The 21063-nt window shown below is 33.8% G+C and overlaps 3 protein-coding genes across 3 annotated transcripts; 2 read left to right on the top strand and 1 right to left on the bottom strand.

Annotated features, from left to right (window-relative positions):
• Positions 1-3863: 3863 nt before the first annotated feature.
• Positions 3864-4810, bottom strand: LOC123217751 (zinc finger A20 and AN1 domain-containing stress-associated protein 5-like). The gene has a single exon (XM_044638877.1). It carries the CDS (start codon positions 4677-4679, stop codon positions 4095-4097), a length of 585 nt encoding a protein of 194 aa, XP_044494812.1. The 5' UTR covers positions 4680-4810; the 3' UTR covers positions 3864-4094.
• Positions 4811-7643: 2833 nt separating this feature from the next.
• Positions 7644-14612, top strand: LOC123216222. Its single transcript, XM_044636620.1, has 9 exons — positions 7644-8077; positions 9761-9861; positions 9987-10344; positions 10652-11530; positions 11649-11706; positions 11996-12057; positions 12143-12249; positions 12398-12485; positions 13768-14612. The coding sequence occupies exons 1-9, from the start codon at positions 7952-7954 to the stop codon at positions 14077-14079; spliced, it is 2091 nt and encodes a 696-aa protein (XP_044492555.1). The 5' UTR covers positions 7644-7951; the 3' UTR covers positions 14080-14612.
• A 199-nt stretch (positions 14613-14811) lies between these two features.
• LOC123216224 lies at positions 14812-15977 on the top strand. The gene has a single exon (XM_044636621.1). The coding sequence runs from the start codon at positions 15106-15108 to the stop codon at positions 15856-15858; it is 753 nt and encodes a 250-aa protein (XP_044492556.1). The 5' UTR covers positions 14812-15105; the 3' UTR covers positions 15859-15977.
• Positions 15978-21063: the final 5086 nt, after the last annotated feature.

Genomic DNA, 21063 nt, shown 5'->3' with positions numbered 1-21063 from the left:
TTTCTTGCAGACAAAACATAGCTGCTAAATTAATGACATTGGCAAGTAGAATGAATTCTTTAATATCAATAGCTGGCAAAAGCATAGAAAATATCAGCAATAATATAATATATTTTAAAGTTGAGAGTTTCAATTCAAGTTGGTAAATGATTCTTGTTTGATGGTGTAGAATGGTGGGGAAGCTTGAAGAGACTTTCGGTTCTTTGAAAGGTTTATGCACCATTTCTGAAATTAAAAATAAATTCAACTTTACACGTTTAATTCATCTAATTTGTCTCTTCAGAAAAACCCACATGTAAAAATTGAGAAATGGTCCAAAAATGTTGAACAGCAAGCAACTAGGTTTGTTCCTTAATTTGTCTTAATCTTTCCCATTGAACATTTGGGGCTTATGAGCCTTGTATTAGGACAAATCTTGAGTTGCCAAAATTGAACACTATTACTCAAAGAGAAGAAATTCCAAATAATATTAAAGTAAAATAATATTTTAATATTTTTTATTATTATCAATTAATCATAATAATTATATATATTATATATCAATTTATCTAAATACAATATTAATTTATGTAAATCAATTTTCAAAGTAATATATTTTTGTGATAATCTTTTAATTTAATAAAAAAAAAATACTTCAACCAAACATACCTTAAATGTAAACAATTTATACAAAATGAAACTAAATTTGTTATCATTTTATTATTTTTATCTTTTGAAGTCATTCTTGTAACATCAGAAGTTTCAAAATTAAAAAAAAAAAAAAGATAATTAATTAAAAAATTATTTAGTAACCCACAAAAATAAAACAATAGAAAAAAAAAAAAAAAAAAAAAGGTAAAGTCGACAGCTTGGTAATTTATTGATACCAATTTTGTCATTTTTCAGTCAGGAACAAAAATGCTTCATGTGTACATTGCACCAAATCAACATTAAAGTTGGCACTGTTACGTAATATTCTCTTATTAAAGATTAAAAAAATATATATATATATTTATTCCTTATACTAACTCCACCACAGGCAAAGCTCAATAGAGTTGATTTGATTTTTTATTTGATTTTTATTTTTTTTGGATTTGATATTTCTTTCAAAATGAAAGCGACTTGATTTTGATATTGGGCTAACTGTTTTATTTTTTTAAGAATAAAAATAATAATATAAAAAAGAAAAATGTTGGGGCGGTGAATTGACGGCCTGAACTTTTCACGTGGACCCAAAATCAGAGTCAAAAATGAAAAAAAAATATATAATTAAATAATTAAGTTATTTTAAATTATAAATAATATGATATTTAATTCTGTAATAATGTATAATTTATATATTTAAAAAATATGTATTCTTTCAAAAATTTCTATAATATTCTGAAATTTCCTGAGCAACAAAATGTGCCTAAATTTTTTGGTAATTGTTTTTTTTTTTTTTAAATAATGGATTGTTTGTGCTTAAAAGGCTTTGATTCCCATAATTGGGGTACCAAACATATTCCACTTTTCATATAAAAAAGGCCATTATTTTATACTCTGGTCTGGTCCCAAGCCTGATTTCTCATCAATTCTTCTTTTCATTTATTCTAACAAAATAATGTAAAAATATAAAACAATTGTGGGTAATGCTATGATAATGTTACCTGAAACTATACTTTAAGTAATAATATAATACAGTACAATACACAGTCCAATAATTTTTGCCAATTTATCAATTTATTTATTTTTTCTATTAAAATAATTACTTTTTTTTTTTTTGGGTAACATTTTCTTCGTCAACCGGTGAGATTCTTAACTGTTAGTCTTTTAAATATTGCGAAGATAATGCGTATTTTCCTACATAAATTATTTATATATCGCTGACACCTCTTGAAGCCACTGAAAGGCCACACCCGACCTCTCACTTTCGTGCTTGGCTTTTTTCTCTTATCAATTAGGGAGAAGGACTATTTCCCACCCATGTTTTGATGCATTCTCAAATTGGCACCCACGGCAGATGAAAATCCAATTTTCCCACCCGTGAGCTGTTAAAATGGATGATTTCTGTTTGCATAAGGGTAAAATGTCTATTTTACCCTTGTTAGATGAAATGACAAAAATGCCCTTCTGCAAAATTCAACCCAAAATTGTTGTGAGGGTTTCTTTCACCCCCCTTAGGTTTTATAAACTAACATTTCACCCCCAACCTAAAGTTTTTAAACTTTAAAAACTAACATTTTCACCCCCAAACCTAGGGTTTCCAAATTTTTCAAAAAACAGCCGCCCCCCATAACTTTCAAAACTAGCAGTTTCACCCCCATTTTCAACTTCATCTCCCGACGTCGTCTCCGGCGTAGTCACCTGCCTCCTCCTACTGCTGGTGCGACGACGGTGGTGGCCGAAGAAGGAAGAGATGGAGATCTCCTTTTCCTGGTGCACGGTGCGACGAAGAGACGGAGATCTCTTCGTCGCACAATGCGACGAAGAGACAGAGATCTCTTCGTCGCACGCTTCGTCGCTCCACCCAGACGACGAAGGACGACTCTTCGTCGTCCTTCGTCGCTCGTCGCGTCGTCCAGACGTTACGACGAAGCGTCGTCCTTCGTCTGTTCTTCCAGATCTGGACGACGCTTCGTCGTCCAAATTTGGGCGACGAAGGGTCGTCCTTCGTCGTCCTTTGTAGTCGGAGATCTCTCATCGATCGATTGCAGCGGCCGTCGGTGGTGGCCAGAGAAGGAAGCAAACCCTAGGGGGTGAAATTAAATTTTTCAAACTTTGAGGATGGGTTAGTTATTACTTTTTAAAACCTGGAGGGGGGAAACGATAATATTTAAAAGTTTTAAGGTTTTAAATAGCAAATGATGATTTTGCCCCTATCTCTAACTGGAAAATTGGACGGCAGTTTGGTCACAGATGGGAAAACTGGATTTTCATCTGCCGTGGGTTCCAATTTGAGAATGCATCAAAACATGGGTGGAAAATAGTCCTTCTCCCTATCAATTACTCGTTATTTCTAATTAACAGATTGCACGCGCCAAGCCTTCAATCAGAGCCGTTGGATCCTTATTGTGATCTCCACAATAACTTTTTTCATTTTATTTTTTGACAACAAGGCAAATAATTAATTTTTATACCTTTTCTCCCAATAACTTTATGGTACACTTACGTGGCGACGTCCTGTTCGAGATGCAGGCATCTCGCATCTTTTGTCAAACCCCTAACCATATCGCGATATTTTGTCGACTAGCTGGCGATAAAATAAATAAACATCACAATTCAAAGGACGAGTTGACAATTTTCTGTAGGCTCATAGTCCAGGTTCGAGTCATAGTTGAATTTTTTAAAACGAATTTTAAGACAAGTTATGGCTCAAAATTAAATTAGATTAATACAAAAATAATTTAAATTTATTTAAATAATAAAACTTGTTATTAAAAATATCTTATTTTAAATAATTGTGATTATGCTAGATTTTTATTTTTAAAATATTTTATTTTCCAATAATAAAAATAAAATTTAATTACCAAATGTATTGAAAGTTGTTGATATATAATTTTTAAGAATATTATATAAATAAATGAAATTAATTACGGTTATATCATATTAATCTGGTTATAATTCTGATCATATTAAAGTAAAAAATTTAGAGACAATTCTAATTAGAATTGAGTTAACCAAACCAACCAGAGCCGATAAGTCTATTCAAAAGTCACTTTTATCTGGGTCCCACGCATTTGTGATCCTTCCGACGAAAGTTTCAGAGATACGAGGTATAGAGACGCTAAAACCCATAAAAGTTTCTTAAATTTACATTCACATGCCACAATCTTAAGCTCCATTTATGATTTCTAAAAAGGAAATAACCTAATAATTAAAATTAAAAATTTGAACACAAACACAAATATCTTAAAACCATAATAATTTCATTTCTCAAATCTCAATAGACCAACTCCAATTAAAAAAAAGCAAATTATAGAGGCATCATCATCGAAAGAGATACAAATCTTTTCAAGAATTTGTTCTTTCTCTCTCTAGAAATTTTTTCCGATCACCATAATTCTGAGAAAGAGATCCGACGAGATCGAGTCGGTCTCGTGCTTTGATGTTGATAATTTTTGTTTGTCTTTTGAAACTCAAACTCTAACAATCTTAGCTGCTTTTACGACGGGATTTTCTCTAGCGATCGCATCACGACCAGCTGATTTATAATCGTAACTGCAATCGTGCCGATCCGAATATCGATGTTCTCCACAGAACAATTCTCCGCATCGACATCTGAATCCGGTCAAACCAACCTTTCGTCGACAGCCGGAACACCGGTTTACCACGCTCTTCTCAACGACGTCGGCTTTATGCCGATCTGACTCCGGACTTTGACTGGTTGTACCTGTGGCATCTGAGGACCGGTCGATCAATCGAGATCTTGTAGTTTTATCGCTAGAGAACTTTAAGATCGCACCACCTCCGCTTGTGCTAGAATCCATGGTGGTTGCTGTTGTTGCAGCGGAGGTTGTTGATGCGGAAGCCGTCGTCGTGGCGGTGGCGGTGGCGGTGGCGGTGGCGGTGGTTGATTTAGCGGAGGCCGTGGTGGCGTTGAAACATTTCTGGCACATGTTGTTGGTAGCTGGATTACCTGTGAAACCACAATTGTTGATACATAGAGTCAAAGTTTCGGGTACCTTGAACTCCGTCTCTTCCTTTTCTGTCTTCTGAGCCATATCGTGAATTATAGAGAGAGAAATGAAAATATCACAGAGAATTATTGAGTTTTTAGAGAGAGATGCTTCGAAAGTTTGGTGTTAGAGAGAGGAGGGTGGGGATTTGAAGGGATTGAGAGGTCGGTAATGGCGATGGAACATGGACCTCATAGAGCGCGTATCAAACATTTTTGTTGCTACACTTTTACTAAAATAACCTTGCACGCTTCCACAATTACTCTGGTTTTTGCTTGTTCTAGATTGAATCTGACGTGTTTAACCGTCATTATCGTAAAGTATAAAATGTTATGAAGCTTATATTTTGTTACAGTGGGACCGCCAACATTATTTTACCATATCATAAAAGATTTCTGAATTAATTTTAATATATTAGGTCTTCAAATTTTCTTTATTTTTATTCCCCTATATATTCGAAAAATTAGTTTTAAATATGATCTATCTTATCATTACTCTCCGCCAACTTTTGTCACAACAATTAATTTGTTTTTCTGTTTAAGCATTTTCCATCAGAAATCCAATGCAAGTGACCCAAGCATAAAGTTAAATTATTGTTTTCTTTATATAATTGTATTAAATATGGTTTTTTTGGGTATAATTAAATAATTATTTTTAAAAAAATATATAAAAGAAAATTAATATAATTATAATTTTTCAACTTGGACCATGTGCTTGTACAATCACAAGAAGACATCTTCAAAACTTTACCGTGACCCTCAAATCCTATCTAGCAAGTTTCCTCCTGGCTGCTACCTTCATCTTTTTGTGCCAAATCATTAATGAATTAATTTCTGTAAAAGAACAAAAAAAAAAATGCAGTTAATTGGCTGTAATTCTCAAATACAATTTTGAACTTTTACGTATTCCATCAATCCAATAATGCAAAGTCAATTTTGAAAAGAAAAAAACAAAAAAAAGGAGTAAAATCATAATTTTATTTTATGTTACTTTAAGGGAAGGCAATCATCTTACATTCGGCAATATTTTCATAATCTAACAATAGGATTATTGAAGACCGCGTAAACGGAGGGGTAATATGGGAAACTGGAAGTGCTCCACTAGGTTGAGGGTGGGGGTTGCAGGAGGAACTTTAAGCCGCCCACTCTGACTAAACCCACGCACGCCCGACGACGTCGCTTTTTCCCCTATCCGTGACCTACACGTGTATTCACACTCGTCTGATCAAATCGCTGACATCTGTCCCCTGCGTTTGTACGTCTCTGTGCCAGCTCATCGAAGGCATCACAGGGAGAAACAAGGCCCTTTTTTTTATTTTTAAAAATAAGTATAGAATATTATATGATGAGATAGCGTCTAATTGAAAATTAAATTGATTAATTCCGTAAGAGATATTCACATATAATCAAACTCAAAATTAAATATTAAAATAATAAAATATCCTCTATTTTTATACAAACAAATATCACAACAAACCCAACAAAATTTAAAAATTTTAATATCGATACTCTTACTCAAATTTTAGTATCATGATATTGAAATTAAGGAAATAAATTCACTTAGACCAAAATAATTCATCAATTTACTTTAATATCTTCAATTACAGTTGTTTTAGACCAAAAACTTCCAAAATCCACTCTCAATCTTCACTTTCGAGTCCCTTGAGTTTTAATTTTTTTAAATGGTGTAAAATGTAGAAAAAAAATTGATTTATCCATGGGATTTTTTTTTTTTTTTAAGGTACATGGGTATATTTTGAATTTTCTATTATTTAAACAAAAACCTATGATTATTTATACTAAAAAACTTAAGTTATTAACAACCACCTATAGTTTTCAATATCATTTTGAGTTCTCCAACATTATAATATGGTTATTTAGATTCTACTTCTACATTGAATATTGGGAAATAATTATAGTCAAAGTTTCTATATATTCAAATATATGTAATGTTGTTAATACTTGGGAAAATTTTCTTTGTAATATAAATCATTATTTTAATATCAATACGAGAAAATAATTAATATATTATATACATTAATTAGTTTGAGGCATAAGTGTCGGTATAATATATAAAACTTTATATGATAAAGTGATTTTAAAAAATTTATTATTTAATAGTACCCATAAAAGAAACAAAAATCAATTGTATCCATTTTTTGCTTATGGAGTGTATCTTAAGGTGAAAATTTACTAGGAGTAGAACAAAAATTTGAATATTGGGGTGGATTATTGTAAAATAATAAATACAAACAAAATGCTTGAAATTATAATTATTCTGATTTTCCATATTAATATTAAAATAATTAAAAAACTATTTAGCTTACAAGGAATACTAATTGATTAATTTCAATCTAGAGACAAAATAACAAGTATTTGATGATTCCAACTTATTGGATATGGTCTATCTATGATGGGTTGATTCGATTCATTAGGGTTACAAAAATAATATTAACCCATAATATATGATAATTCTCTTTTTACCCTTGACAGTTATTAAATATAACTACCACTTTTTCTCTTTATATTAATTAGCGTAACTTATATGAGAGACACAACTTTTATGTTAACAAAGAAAAATTACAGTACTCCTTTCTCTTCAATGCTCTGGAAGAAATTTTACAAAAATAAGGAAACAAATCTAACAAAGTGTGTTGTGGATACTTTCAGGAGTGCATTAAATCGCCAATTATCATCAAATTGTCAGATTTATAAATTAGATATGTTTTTTCTGTGATTTTGGATTTGCATTATTTTTCGCTTACACAACTAAATATTTGAATTTCATATTAGGAAAAAATGAGAAAACAATCTGGTGAGATTTTAACTATAAATAATATATTATCCTATTTTTGAATTTTAAAAAATTGCTAAATCAAAACTCACTCAATTTCTTGAATAAGTTGATTTTTTTTCTTATAATTTCCAAAGAAAGAAAGCCCATTTATTATTGTGGGTTGATGGAAGATATTTATATTACTGAGGCCCGCAACTCGCAAGCAATTTTAATTCTCAATCTCATCCTGGACAAACAAATCCGGGGGTCTTGCACGAACCCGAAGAAACAGAAAAAATGCAACAACCAAGAAAAATTAAAAAATAAATCTTGATCGACAAAAATTTTCACCCTCACGAGCTCCTCCAGAAATTTCACCCACTGTTGCTACACTCATATTGACACTTTTCAATTAGGGTTTTTTTCTGGAGGATCAGGATTTAAATTCCGACCATTGCCCTTTCTTTCGCATCTCGTTGTTTAATTTAGGTTTTACTTTCTTTTCATCGTTACTCTAGGTTTCGATTAGGGTTGTCCCAGAAATGGGTACCGTGGATGATCGGACGTTTAAGGCTAATTTTAGCGGTGAGGGAGTGACGAAGTTAAAAGATGAGGTGAAGGATAAACTCAAAGAGTTCATGGGAGATTACACCGACGACACACTTGTGGTACTTTGTTTTATTATTATTTTTTTAAAATTTAATTTCATTTTTAGGGTTTATAATAGACTTATTTGAATGCTATAGGACTGTTGCATTGGTTCTCTATGAAACCTTTTTTTTTTTTTTGCTAATTAATTTCGTGTTTGGAGAATTGAGTAATTTCAGTCACTCTTTGAACTTGTAAACTATCGGGATATGTTGACAGTGGGTTTGGATTCATTTGGCCTACCTGCATGAACTAAAAATGATGTATCTGAATGCTAAATGTATACCAGAGATTGAATTATGACGTTTGAAGCCTTACAGAGTTCTAAAGTATTTTTGGTATATGTTTTTTTTCACGTGTATTGAAAATGCTGTGACCAAATAAGTTTGTTTTAGGGTCTTTATTTTCTAGTTTAAAGTAGCTCTAAAACTTCGAAGGTTTCTCCTTTCTGCCTAAATTTATTGCATGAAATACTCATAGGAATTGGAGCCATGTAACTACAGTTTATGTGGCTGTTCTTTTGGCAATTTTGTTGTGGACTATGTGACATGTTACGAAATTGGTGTGTGATTTTGGGTAAAGGGTGCGATTGGTATTAGACTTATTTCAGTCTTTAGTCTGTTAGGAAACTTTTTGGAGGCAGATTGCTTGTTTGTTGCTTGCTAAGCTTCTGACAAGAAAGGTTATGGTGCAGTGTGTGGCTTTTCTATATTATTTTTGTCATTTTTTTGTTTTTCTTCTACGTTAGAGGATTGAGAAGTTTCAAATGGCCCGTGGAACTAGAGGGAATTTGACTAGAGCACTAGAGCTACGATTTTGTTATAGACTCCTATGTCTTGTGGTCACAGCATGGATATATAGTCTATTAAGAGCGCAAGGATAGGTTACTTGTGCTGAATGATTATTGATCTTGTCTGTTGTTCCAATTATTTGCAAGGCTTGTAGGGTTTTTCAGTAACTGGGAATTGGGTTATGCGTATGCTTTGTCTGGTAAGTTACTGGAGTTGCAAGCTTTTGTCTGCCAAGGCTTAGATGTGTTAGAAGTCAAGCAGTTTCCTCTGGAGTCTAATAGTTTTATAAAGCATTGATGGATATTTGTGAGAGAACAGGTTTCTATGAAAAAGATTCCTGGTTATGCATTCTTTTATTTGCATGACATCTGAGGGGATTGAGGTTCCTAGTCCTTTTTCTTATATGAAAAAGGGTGAAAGGTTGAATCATATCCATTTGCATTCTTTAGTTGCCAGTCAGCTCTGTGCCATTGATGTTGTCTTTCTTGGCTATGTCAGGCAACGCCTAGATTAGATACAGGGCTCTTGTGGTTTGCCTCATATTGGAGAGAGGGTAGCACTAAAGTAACCTGGGAGTAGTTTTTGCTGCTGGAGCATTTGGTTGAATGATTTTTATAGTATTTATGCCAACGATTCTAGGACAAGGATCAGTTTGATTTCAAAATGGATTCTCTTTGTAGATGGATTTCTTTTAATACCATCTACATCTTGTTTTATAATGTTATACTGTTTTTAATTCCTTAACAGGGTTATGTAGTGAAAGTTGATTTTGTGATATTTACTTTACATCTCTATTGCTATGATTTGCATCATCAAGCAGAAGATAATGCAAATTCATTTTCAGAGTATGGTATTTAGGTGTTTTCCTTTTTCATTATGCTATAAGCCTTCCTTCTTGATTTTCTTTTGCAGGAATATGTTATTGTATTACTGAGAAATGGAAGACGCAAAGAAGAAGCAAGGAATGAGTTGAATGTGTTTTTAGGAGATGATAGTGATTGTTTTGTATCTTGGTATGTTGGTCTTTACATAAAAGTTAATTTGAGATGTTGCTATTATGGAAATTATTTCTTTCTCCCTGAGCTTTAAGTCATATTTGTCGCTGATCAGTTTTTCATTTATTAATTTATTTGAACAGGTTGTGGGGTCATTTGGCTTCAAATTTGAATTTGTATGTTCATACCAAGGAATCTCACACGAATGAAATGGTAAAAATGGAACCCACATCAGGTGATCAGGCTGGGAGCAGTGATTCTCCTCAATTGGATTCTGAATCTGAAAAAGGAAAGCATAATAAATTATCTAGGAGTCGGCACAATAAAGAGTGGAAAGGATTGGTGAAGAATGCTGCAGAACCTCTACCTCTTTGTACCTCTAAGGTTGACAATATCGACTTAGAGGAAAAATCAGGTCATGATGTTAGTCATCCTAAAAAAACTCCTCAACCTAGAGTTCAAAAGAAAAGGAGCAGGCCCGATGAGAGACAGCATGCTAAGGTGTGAATTTTTAATTTCTTGTGCTTAAACATTTGGGTTTTCCCTCTCACCTGTTTTTTTTTGGGGTGGGGGGGGGGGGGCGAAATTTGATCTCCTCATCCTATTAGGTTTTTTATACATTGCTATCTTGTCAAATGTTTTCAAATCCTTTGTAATGGAAGACTAGCATTTTTTATCCTAGATATCACTAGCAAAAACTGAAGAGATATATGTCCCCTTTCTTCTAATCAATCACTAGATATCACTTGCAAAATCTGAAGAGATATATTTCCCCTTTCTTCTTATCAATCACTGAACTTTATGGCAGAGGGAGGTAGTGGGCCAACCACCTATTGCTGCTTCTCGACGGCTACTTCAGTTTGCCGTTCGAGATGCGGTGGGGACTACTAGGCCATCTTGTTCAGGCCAAGAGCCAACATTGAAACGTCTTCGTTCAGTGGTTTCTACATCGTCTGCAGACTCGGAATTGATTAAACGTCGCCGGAGAATTAGGTCGGTTGCAACAGTACCTAATCCTTTAGCAACTGTGATAAAAGCTGTGGCAGAAGCTGCTGAAGATGTAATTAAAGTTAAGTCTATGGGAAGTGTATTTGATCGACTTGGTCGAGGAATTGATGTATCAGAGATGGCCGTTCCTCATGAAGGACCTACAGAAGCTTTTGTTCAAGACCAAGAATATGAAAGTTTGGACCAAGTTCTGGAGCCAACCAGTTCACTTTATGTTAATAGACATGAGTACAGTGGACAATATGTTGGGAACATGAGAATGACTGAAAGTGACAATGGTTTGTCCTTTGACCCAATATCTGATGATGAAAGTTATGATGATGTCAATCATATGGGACATCAAGTCACAGATGTTTCTCAGTCAGGAGCATCTGGTGAAATCAAGGGTGAAGATTCTCCAATGTTGCAGTATGGTGTAGCTAAAAATGTTGATGATGTAATGCAAATACCGCGGAACAAAGATCATGATCAGTCTCTTTTGGCAGTGAATCCTTCCCATAAGATGGCTAACTTTTCTATGAATGTAAATACTGGGAAACCTCTTCATTATCAGGAGCCAAGAGATGTCCCAGGATTAGATAGTCGAAAATCTATTCAGCAGATTGAGGCAGAGTCTGGAAAATCTGGTGTGCAACTAATGAAGGAGAATAACAACCCTGCTATTGTTGGTTATGGAAATGTAAGATATGCCTTTGTAAAAAGATTCTTTTTGGTTATATTCCCTGTTTCATCTCTAATTTCCTTTGTACTTTATCTTGTAATTTAACATTTTAACTGTTGCTTCTGATTGTTTACAGGCAAAATCTGTTGCAGATATTAAAAAAGAATCTCAAAAGGTGCTGCCTTCTGCTCCTGGTGAGTTTTTGAATTCTCTATAAAGACATTGTTGATGGTTTGTAGCACAATATTTGAAAGAAAATAGTTGTGCTTTATATCTCAAATATTGCAATTTCTGTTGTTAATTTCTTTCATTTCTCAGTTTCTGTCTTGATGGTGACTTCTTTCTTGTTTCCTCGGTGATGTGATTCATTTGTTTCTATTGTGGATTCGCTTTGTTTATGTTTTGTGGGATATTTCTTCTCTCTCTTTGTCTTTCTTTTATTGGGTAGTATACTTATTAAAACTTTTTTGATGTTATATGCAGGTATATATCCTGCTGGTCGTCCTTTGGAGGATGCTGATTCTCGAACCATTTTTGTATCCAATGTAATATTTATTATCTTGGTTCTTATAATTTGTAGAAGTATTTCATTTCTCTATGTAACAAGCTGTTTTGTTTGTTCATACCCAGGTTCATTTTGCTGCTACCAAGGACAGTCTTTCTCGGCATTTTAACAAGTTTGGTGAAGTACTTAAAGTTGTTATTGTTACTGATGCTGCAACTGGGCAGCCAAAAGGGTAAGATTTTTCACATACCGATTCTGGTATACATTTTAGGTGCATTTTTTATTATGTTTCACTTGCACTGCTTTCCCTGCAAAAAAGTTCTTTTTGTCTTCAGATTATTTCTTTATAAACTGTATGCTAAATCAAGATGCTTTACCAGGTCAGCTTATGTGGAGTTTATGCGTAAAGAGGCAGCAGTCAATGCATTAACTCTGGACGGTACCTCCTTTATGTCACGGATTCTAAAGGTATTATGTTAGAGACTGGGTTTTTCTCTTTTTCTTTTTTGCTGAAACAGTATTGTTTTGCTGTTATTGTGCTTTATGGTATAGCTTTTCCATGACGATAATTTCCTTTTAGAAGATGCTTGCGGTATATTTACTCTTATCTTTTAGATTGCGGTATATTTCCTTTTAGAAGTTGAAGGGTAGCTGAAAAGGCATTTGTTGGTGAAATTTTATTTTTGGAAATATGTCTGAGATCTTGTAATCATTTCTCTGGAGTAATTATAAAATAATGATCAACCCTCTAGAGTCTGGTGTTGATACAAAAATGAAAATATTATCTTTGGTGTTCTGCAAATATCTCAGAGTTTGTGTTGTATCATTCTGTATCTTGACAATGCACATCATGCTGAGCAAGTATCAGTATACTCATTTCTTCTTTGAACATAGCTGGTAGGTGCATCGCCATGGCATTAGTCTGGAATCGCATGATGCATTAAATATGGGACAATGCTGTGGAGCTCTTTCTTTTGTTCATTTGTTTATTTATTTTAACCTAAAATTCCTTACCTTGTCTCCTTTCTGTTGTAAGTGGGTTGAGACCTTGTGTGCAATCACAAGCAACCCACAAGATTAGTTGTTTGGTGCATATAATGAAAAAGAAAACTGTTATTTCTAAACTAAGGCTTGCTTGATGGATCAAACATTATTTATTTGTTCAGAATCCCAACAAGCATCCATTCCTCAACCAATGCAAACAGAGTAAACAACCATGAAATGCAGAAATTAGCTGAAATTTGTATTGAAGAGTGGCTGTGTTTAAGAAAAAACAACAAATTGCAGAGAGGGTAACAAAAACACTCTCAAGTCTGGCTATTCGAGAGGCTGAAATCTTTCCCTAGAATTGTCTAGCTTTCAAGAGGCTAGATTCTCTCTCACAATCAACTAGAGCTGCCCATAAATCTTAGAAAACAATTTTCCTCTTTTTTGGTCTTCTCCTCCTCCTTTTGATTCTACATTTTTAACGAATTTCCTAAGCATCCACTCTTAGCACCCCACGTGGCCTCCCTCTATAATGTGGAATCTTCGAAAATCTCCCTTTGGTCCACATTTCTTTTCCTGAGCAAGTCCTCCAGTGGAAGCTCCATATCTCTTACTCTGCACCTTCAAAGCAGGAGGCCTAACATTATTATTCATTTTGTGATTTAGTTTCATACTTCTTTATATTTTATGTTCTGCTAGATTGGTCGCCCAAGACCATTTTTCAAAGTTATGAACCATGTTTTCTAATTTGTTTTCCTTGCAGGTGGTTAAGAGAAACGCTGCCCATCAAGATGCTGCTCCTCTTCTGACCTGGCCTCACGTTGCACGGGGCTCTCCTTATGCTGCATCGAGGTTTACCAGGGCTTCTTTCCCTAGAGGCATTCCTGGTGCATTTAGGCCTCGTCTTCCTATTAAACCTGGTCCAAGGAGTTTGCAGTGGAAGCGTGATGCTCAGGCCACTCCTGTTGAGACTGGTGCTCAAGTTCCTGGGAACACTGTTCTTTCCCCAACAGCACGAAGTCTTACCTATGTTAGAATGGAGCCTAAAGTAGATGGGAATTTGGATACCACCTGATTGAACAGTTCAAGTTGTTTTCCTCAAGACATGCATTTTGGTTGCCCCATTCCTTCAGAATGGATTTGTAAGAACTGCTACCATTATCTTTCATTATCTGAAGGGAAATGATTTTGAATTTTGGTGGACATCTTCCAAAAAGTAGAGGGAGTATCTGCACAGATGTGTTGTGGCTGGGTTTTTTCGCATTTTGTTTTAGTGGTTCCTTCTTGTGGAAGTACAATAGAGAAGGATGGAGGTAAAAAAGTGAAGGGAGGAGGGAGCAACGGTTGGTTCTGAGGGCGACTGGAGATTGGTTCGAATAATTTCTTCTTTTGTCAATCATTCCAGCCCCTGAGTTATATGTATACATTATTAAATTGAAATTTGTGAATAGGGAGGGAACAGGTAGTGATCTTTATTTGAGGGGTTATATCTTTCAATGTTTTTTTTTTCTTCTTTACTTGCCATTGTTCAATGAAAATGAAAAAAAGAAAAAAACAGGGGAGGAAATTAAAAAAAAAAATTGAATAGTCCTCGTTTTTAACCTTGTATATCTGTTGTAAGTTTGATGTCGTGGGCTTATTTATGATGCTACTGTTCCTTCTGTATGCAAAGGCTTTGGTGAATCATTATGTCAAGATTACGCTGCTGGCAAAACAGCAAACAGTGAACCCCTGGGGAATATCTTGAATTGCTAAGCTAGGAACCAATAAATACTTTTTAAGAAGGCTTGGGTTAAGATCTGCGGGCAGAGTAGCAAAATTAGACTTTCAAATTAATTGTTATAATAGCAGTGGAGTTGATAAAGTTTTACGATTGATAAGATTAGTACAACAAATCGGTATGAACTCTTTGCTCGGTGAGATTGGTACGACCCTGTATGGGCAGTGGTCAAGCAATTGTAGTATTTTCCTTGTTGATTTGCTGAGTTGGTTTTGCTTTATTGGATGCTGTTAAAAAAGGCCCTTCGTCTATCTATCATGTCGTGTATAAAATAAATCCGAGCAAGCTTTTCTTTATCAGATTCAATTTTAGGAAACTAAAATGGCAGCCATTCTCTCGCGCAGACTGCTCAAACGCTCTTCATTTTCTTTGTTCAATTCTAATTTTAACTACTTAAATTCCACTTTCTCGCACCAAAAACCCTTAAACCCTAGCTTCAATGTCCCCAATTTCATTTCTACTTTTTCTAGTCCTGTCAATCAACAACAAAATCCCATCTCAATTTCACCGTATTTCAGTAATCCCAACTCTCTCGTCTCTTTTTTGATATCATCTAAAAACCCTAGGTTTTTTTCAACCTCTGATCCTGAGAAACCCCAGGAGAACCGGAGTGAGTACCCCAGTCAAAACCCTGATTTCAAGCACCAAGAAATAGAAGGACCGACTGTTGAACGTGATTTATCAGCTTTAGCGAATGAGACCAGAGAAATTCTTGAAGAAATGATGAGGAAAATATATAGTCTTAGCAGAGTTGTTGCTGTTCTGGGTCTGTTTCAATTAGGTATAGGAGCTTGGATTTCGTACCTTACACGATCATCACCGATGATGGAGGCTTCGATACAGAGTTTTGTGGCATTTGGGTTTCCGTTTACGTTGGCGTTTATGTTGAGACGATCTTTGAAGCCAATGTATTTCTTTAAGAAGATGGAGGAGCAAGGCAGGTTGCAGATTCTTACTTTAACTCTTCAGGTCTTTAAGAACTTGAATATGTTCTTTGTTCGGCTTCATGGGGTTTGTTACTTGTGCATTGCAGGAATGTCTTTTGGATTAGTGTTCAGTGTGTTGTCTAATTGACTTCGATTTTGTCTTGATTGTTGACGATTTTATATGCCTTTTTGGATCTCTTTGAGGAGTTGCATATGATTATGTGTGCCTCTTGGCTTTTACTTAATAAACAACAACTTTTGCTTTAATATTTAGTGGAAGAATTGTTTATATTTCCTCTAGTTAAATTGTTAAACTTAGAAATTGCTTTTGTTTCTATGCTAGAGAAATCACTAAATGTGGAGATTTTGATTGAGGAGGGTTTTGATTGTGTTATGTAGTTGGTGGAGGAAAATGCAATGGGCATTCAGATTGAATGTTTTTTTGGCATGTCTTATGAAGTCTCTATCTTCTTGTAAATGGGTTATCAGCTTGATGCTGAAAATTGTTCTTATTTTGCTATATGGAATCAGAATTCAGTTTGATCCTTAATTGGATATTGAATTTATTGACTAGCTATTTCGAAGAAGTATGCTTCAAATTTTGTGCAGTTGGATAAGTATATTAGACTCTGCGTGAATTTGTCTGGATAACTGAACTCTGATATTCATCTGTTTTGCCTGTGCTTTGTTCTTTAAACTCTTCACCTCTTTGGCATCATGTGCTATCATCTTCTCTTTGTTATTGCACAATTTTTAGCAAATGTTACCCAAAAAAAAAAAAAAAAAAAGGCAGAATGTCTCATAGTGGCTAATGTGAGGAAATTTAGCATAATTTTCATTTTGGAATGCTATTAGAAACACTAGTGCTATCTGGATAAAAGCAAAGCCATTACACACAAAGCTACATGCTACCAACAAGACATGAAAGAAAGCCTAGTACTTTATGAGAACACCAATAACATAAGACATAACACAACTCCCAAAAATGGCCACTGAAGCTGAAGAAGAAGCAAAAGCTGATCCTGTAGCCATGACCGGTGATGGAGCTATAACATCACGATGCTCAGAGGCATTCACCATAAGTTTTGACTCCACCATTACAAGAAGCAGCAAAAAAGCTCCTGCAACAAAAGAGGCCTTCATGGAACCCATATCTCCAGGAGTTATAATGAGGGTGAGTTTGATGTCAAGGAGACTCAAGTTTATATAGAAGGAAGTCTCGGATCGATGGTGGTGGGTCACACATGGAGCTCCAATGCATGCTTTAAATTTGGTTCAAGGATTAATCCACAGGGCAGCTGCTTCTCATTCTTGTGTATGAGTCGTGTCGCCACGTACTTAAATTGAGTCACAGCTCACAATTTGTATGAATATTTACACCTATATAATATTTATCATCACTCAAGACTAGTTAAAAGCCTAGTTCCCGAAGGCTTGAAGGACAAAGAGGGAATGATACATATAAATTATCTAGAGAATTTAGAGAATGTCTTTTATTTTGGTTGAAAAAGAATTTTAGAGAATGAGATGACAAGATATCTCAATGTAAAAGCCATTAGATCGTTCTTATACTTTCCATTTGGTTTATATGCTTAGAGGGAGAGGCTCTTGTTATCGCCTAAGGGTATGTGGTGCTTGGATTTTTCACTAGGTTTGCATATACGTTAGATTAAGAATTTGGTGTACTATTAGGATCATTATATGTCAAAGGAGGTTAAGTGTAGTGCCACACTACCACTACTTTTTATCTAATGCGAGATGTGTTGTTTGATTGATTTTAATATACCGTTGGAATTGTATATGTCTTTTGCATTAAATGTTGTACAATTAGCTTGGTTAGATTATATCCAGTTGTTTATTCCAACAATTTGAATATCTTATATTATAGCGAACACGTTCCTAAATTGAATCACTTAAATATATTATAATTCGGAGAGGGTTATCCCTTATTGTTATATCCGAGTGGTAATTTATGTGTCGATATTATGTGAATATGTGTTTAGATGATGTGAGTTGTCTACATATTTTTGGCAAGAATTATCCACATATTTGTGATAAGATACTACGTCAGAGTTATTAAAGGCCAATAGTCACTAAGTGGTAATTTTCATTTAATATCTAAATGTTGTAAGTTATTTATAAGTTTTTGATGTAAATTGTCTACTCGATTGTGATAAGGTTTATGCTATTGAATTGTTAGGTGCATATCAATGACTTACCACTTAGTGATTGGCAAGTATAATTCACCCTTAATAGCTGTACCTTGGACAATGCCGATAATTTTTATTAAGAATTAATTTTTATTTAGTATTTAAATAATGTGACTTTTTATATGTTTTGACATAAACTATTTATGTATTTGCGATACGATATTCTGTCATACGTCAGTTTGAAGTTGTTGGATTGACCAAGGATCATTAGAAACTAATTAAAAATTGATTTTTAATGACAATGAATGTTATATATTGTGAATTCAGTAAAAAATAGCAAATTTGTAAATCCCTTCGTATTTAGGTATGAAGAAAATTCAATTCAGTTTGTGTTAATTTATAGAAAATTAATAGAATAATTTATAGGCTTTTTTTTAATAAAAATATATCTTTCATATCTTATGATACATGACACATATTATACGTTACAATTCGATATAGATTGAAAATAATATATATTATGAAATGTATTAAATTAATATGATACAATAAACATATTATATAATATAATATAAATTTTACGATAAGATAAATATTATTAATATAAATCGTTATATATTTTTAAAGAAATTGATAATATAATAAAAGTATATACGAAAAATTTTAAAATTTTAAAATTGTTTGTGATTTTTTCAAAATGGTGATATATTAATAAAAGTTTTTTTATTATTTATTAATATTTTAAGGAATGGTTCAATATACTATAGGTAGACATTCTACCACCTACCTAATAGAATGAACCACCGACTTGTCGTTTCATTTACGTTTGAAATAGTAATAAAGAAAAATTAAAATATACAAAGGTTAGGTTAACCGTTTGAATTTAACGAGTCAGAGAAACATAACTGGTTCAACGGTAACTTGGCGAGGCAAGCCAAACCCAACCCAGCAGCCGCTTTCTTCTTCCTTTTAAACTCTTAAATCTGAACGTGGCCAGTTCCCACCACCAGCTGTCCACGTTCTTACTGGGTCCACGCGTTTTAAAGATGTATACTTTCACCCTCCATCCCCCTATAAATACTCTCTTTAACTCCTCTTTCTCTCATCCATTCTCACATTCTTCTACGCATTATAACTAAGCCCTTCTCTTCATAACCATCTTTCGTTTAATTTCTTCAAGAAAAAAATGGCAGCTTTCAAGGGAGTTAACGCTGTGGCTCTTGTTATGGCAGTGGTGTGCGCCGTCGTTTTGAGCGGGGTGTCAGCTCAAGAAGGGGCTGCTCAGTCTCCTTCCCCTTCTGTAGAGAAGGGAGCTGCATATTCTCTTGGAGCTTCTGGGGCTGTCATTTGCTCTTCTTTGTTATTGTCAGTTCTTGCTTTCTTCAAGCACTAGATTGAAAATATGGATCTTGGGTTCGTTTTGTTTTCATCTTTATATAATTATTGGATCGATGGATAGATTGTTTTTGAGGGTTGAGAGAGTTGATTCTTGAGTTTGTATTCATTCATTATTGTTCTATATATTGTTATTATACAGTGGAATAAAAGAGATTTATGTATTTATTATAATTATTATCTATATTTCTTCTCTTCTATTGAATTTATAATATTACAGAGCTCATGCTCTCTGAAACACTTTGTTATCATCATCAAGCACAGTCATGGTTGCCAATCCGATGTTCATTCAATTATAATTCATCTTCTTTCTCTTCCATGATCTGTTTTCCAAGTTCACCTCATCATTCAGAGTTCAGTTCTGCAAAATGACACACAGAATTATGTATCCTCAAATGATCTTCTGGACACCAATTTGCAGATTTCACACAAATTATTTTAATATAAGCTTCTAATTTCAAGACAATATCAATAATTAAGGCGAAATATAATTAAAAAAATGCATTAAAAATAGACGAAAAGTCATTTTTAAAATTAAATGAATGTGTACCAGAGTCTCATTTTGGGTGCATACAGTCCGACCCACCCTTTGAATCTAAATTCCAAGTATTTAGATATTTGTATTAAAAATGGACTGTGAAAAAAAAAAAAGAAAGGAAAATCATTTATAAAAAGGCAGTGTTTATATACAAATAATAATATATGTTATTATGTAATTAAATAATTTTAAATTAAAAAATAATATCTAATTATATTATAATATATTATTATTTATGTGGATAATTTTATTATTTATAAAATTATATTAATAAGGGCGTCCGGAAAATTCGGTGTAAAGCAAGTAAATTACACGTTTTTGACAGTTGTCTAGGCAAATTCAGGTGAAAGAGACTGAACTGTATGTGCTGGGTCTCCTGGCATGTGTTTTAGAAGAATTGGTACAATTGTCACGAGAACAGAAGAACCTAACATATTTTATTTTGGCGATTATAATGTCATACGAATCCAAAGATAGTGGCATTGGATTCCAAGGGTTTGATCATGACATTATGTATTGTAGCAGAAACATTTGAAAACCACAAGCAATTAATTAAATATAAAAACGAGATAAAAAGTCCTCAGAATAATGAGGTTTTCACATTGATGCAGGACTTTAGAAGCGAAGCAGTTGAACAAACAAATACCCGCACGCCAAGCAAACAAATATGACCATACAGGTCCCTGTACTTGGAACTTTTCTATGCTGTCAACGTGGCTCACCCGTTTATCTTTTTTATATGGAGACTTCAAAATTTGTACCTTTATTAAAAGTAACCCTCCTATCCAACCAAAACCCATTTCAAAATGAGTCTTCTTTATTTGACAGGCTCAAATTGGGGTATCAAAGCCAACTGCAATCACTTTAGTTGTTGCAATGTTAGTGTCATCATCAATAGTACAGGGTCAAGAATCTGAAATGGCTCCAGCACCATCACCAGTTATAGACAAAAGGAGCCGCGTATTTCTTTGGAACCTCTCGGGTTATGATTTGATCATCTTTTTTCTTTCTCAAATTGCCCTCTTCTCACGTATTCGTGAAAATTCTACTTCAAAGTTTTACTAGCAGTTGAGATGTTGCGATGAAAATGAGACACCACTGAATTATGTTGAAATAGATTTTTCAAAGCTTGAATGAAATTCTTTAGTGAGCTAAATATTTCGTGCACAAAATAATGAATAGAAACATCAATATGTTAAATTAAAAATTATTTAATTATACGATAATATATTATTATTTATATTTAAATTTATTATTTATTTACACAATT

The sequence above is a fragment of the Mangifera indica genome, chromosome 5, assembly GCF_011075055.1.
Source record: "Mangifera indica cultivar Alphonso chromosome 5, CATAS_Mindica_2.1, whole genome shotgun sequence".
In the NCBI taxonomy this organism is placed as follows: Eukaryota; Viridiplantae; Streptophyta; class Magnoliopsida; order Sapindales; family Anacardiaceae; genus Mangifera; species Mangifera indica.
This window is presented reverse-complemented; position numbering and strand designations above follow the sequence as displayed.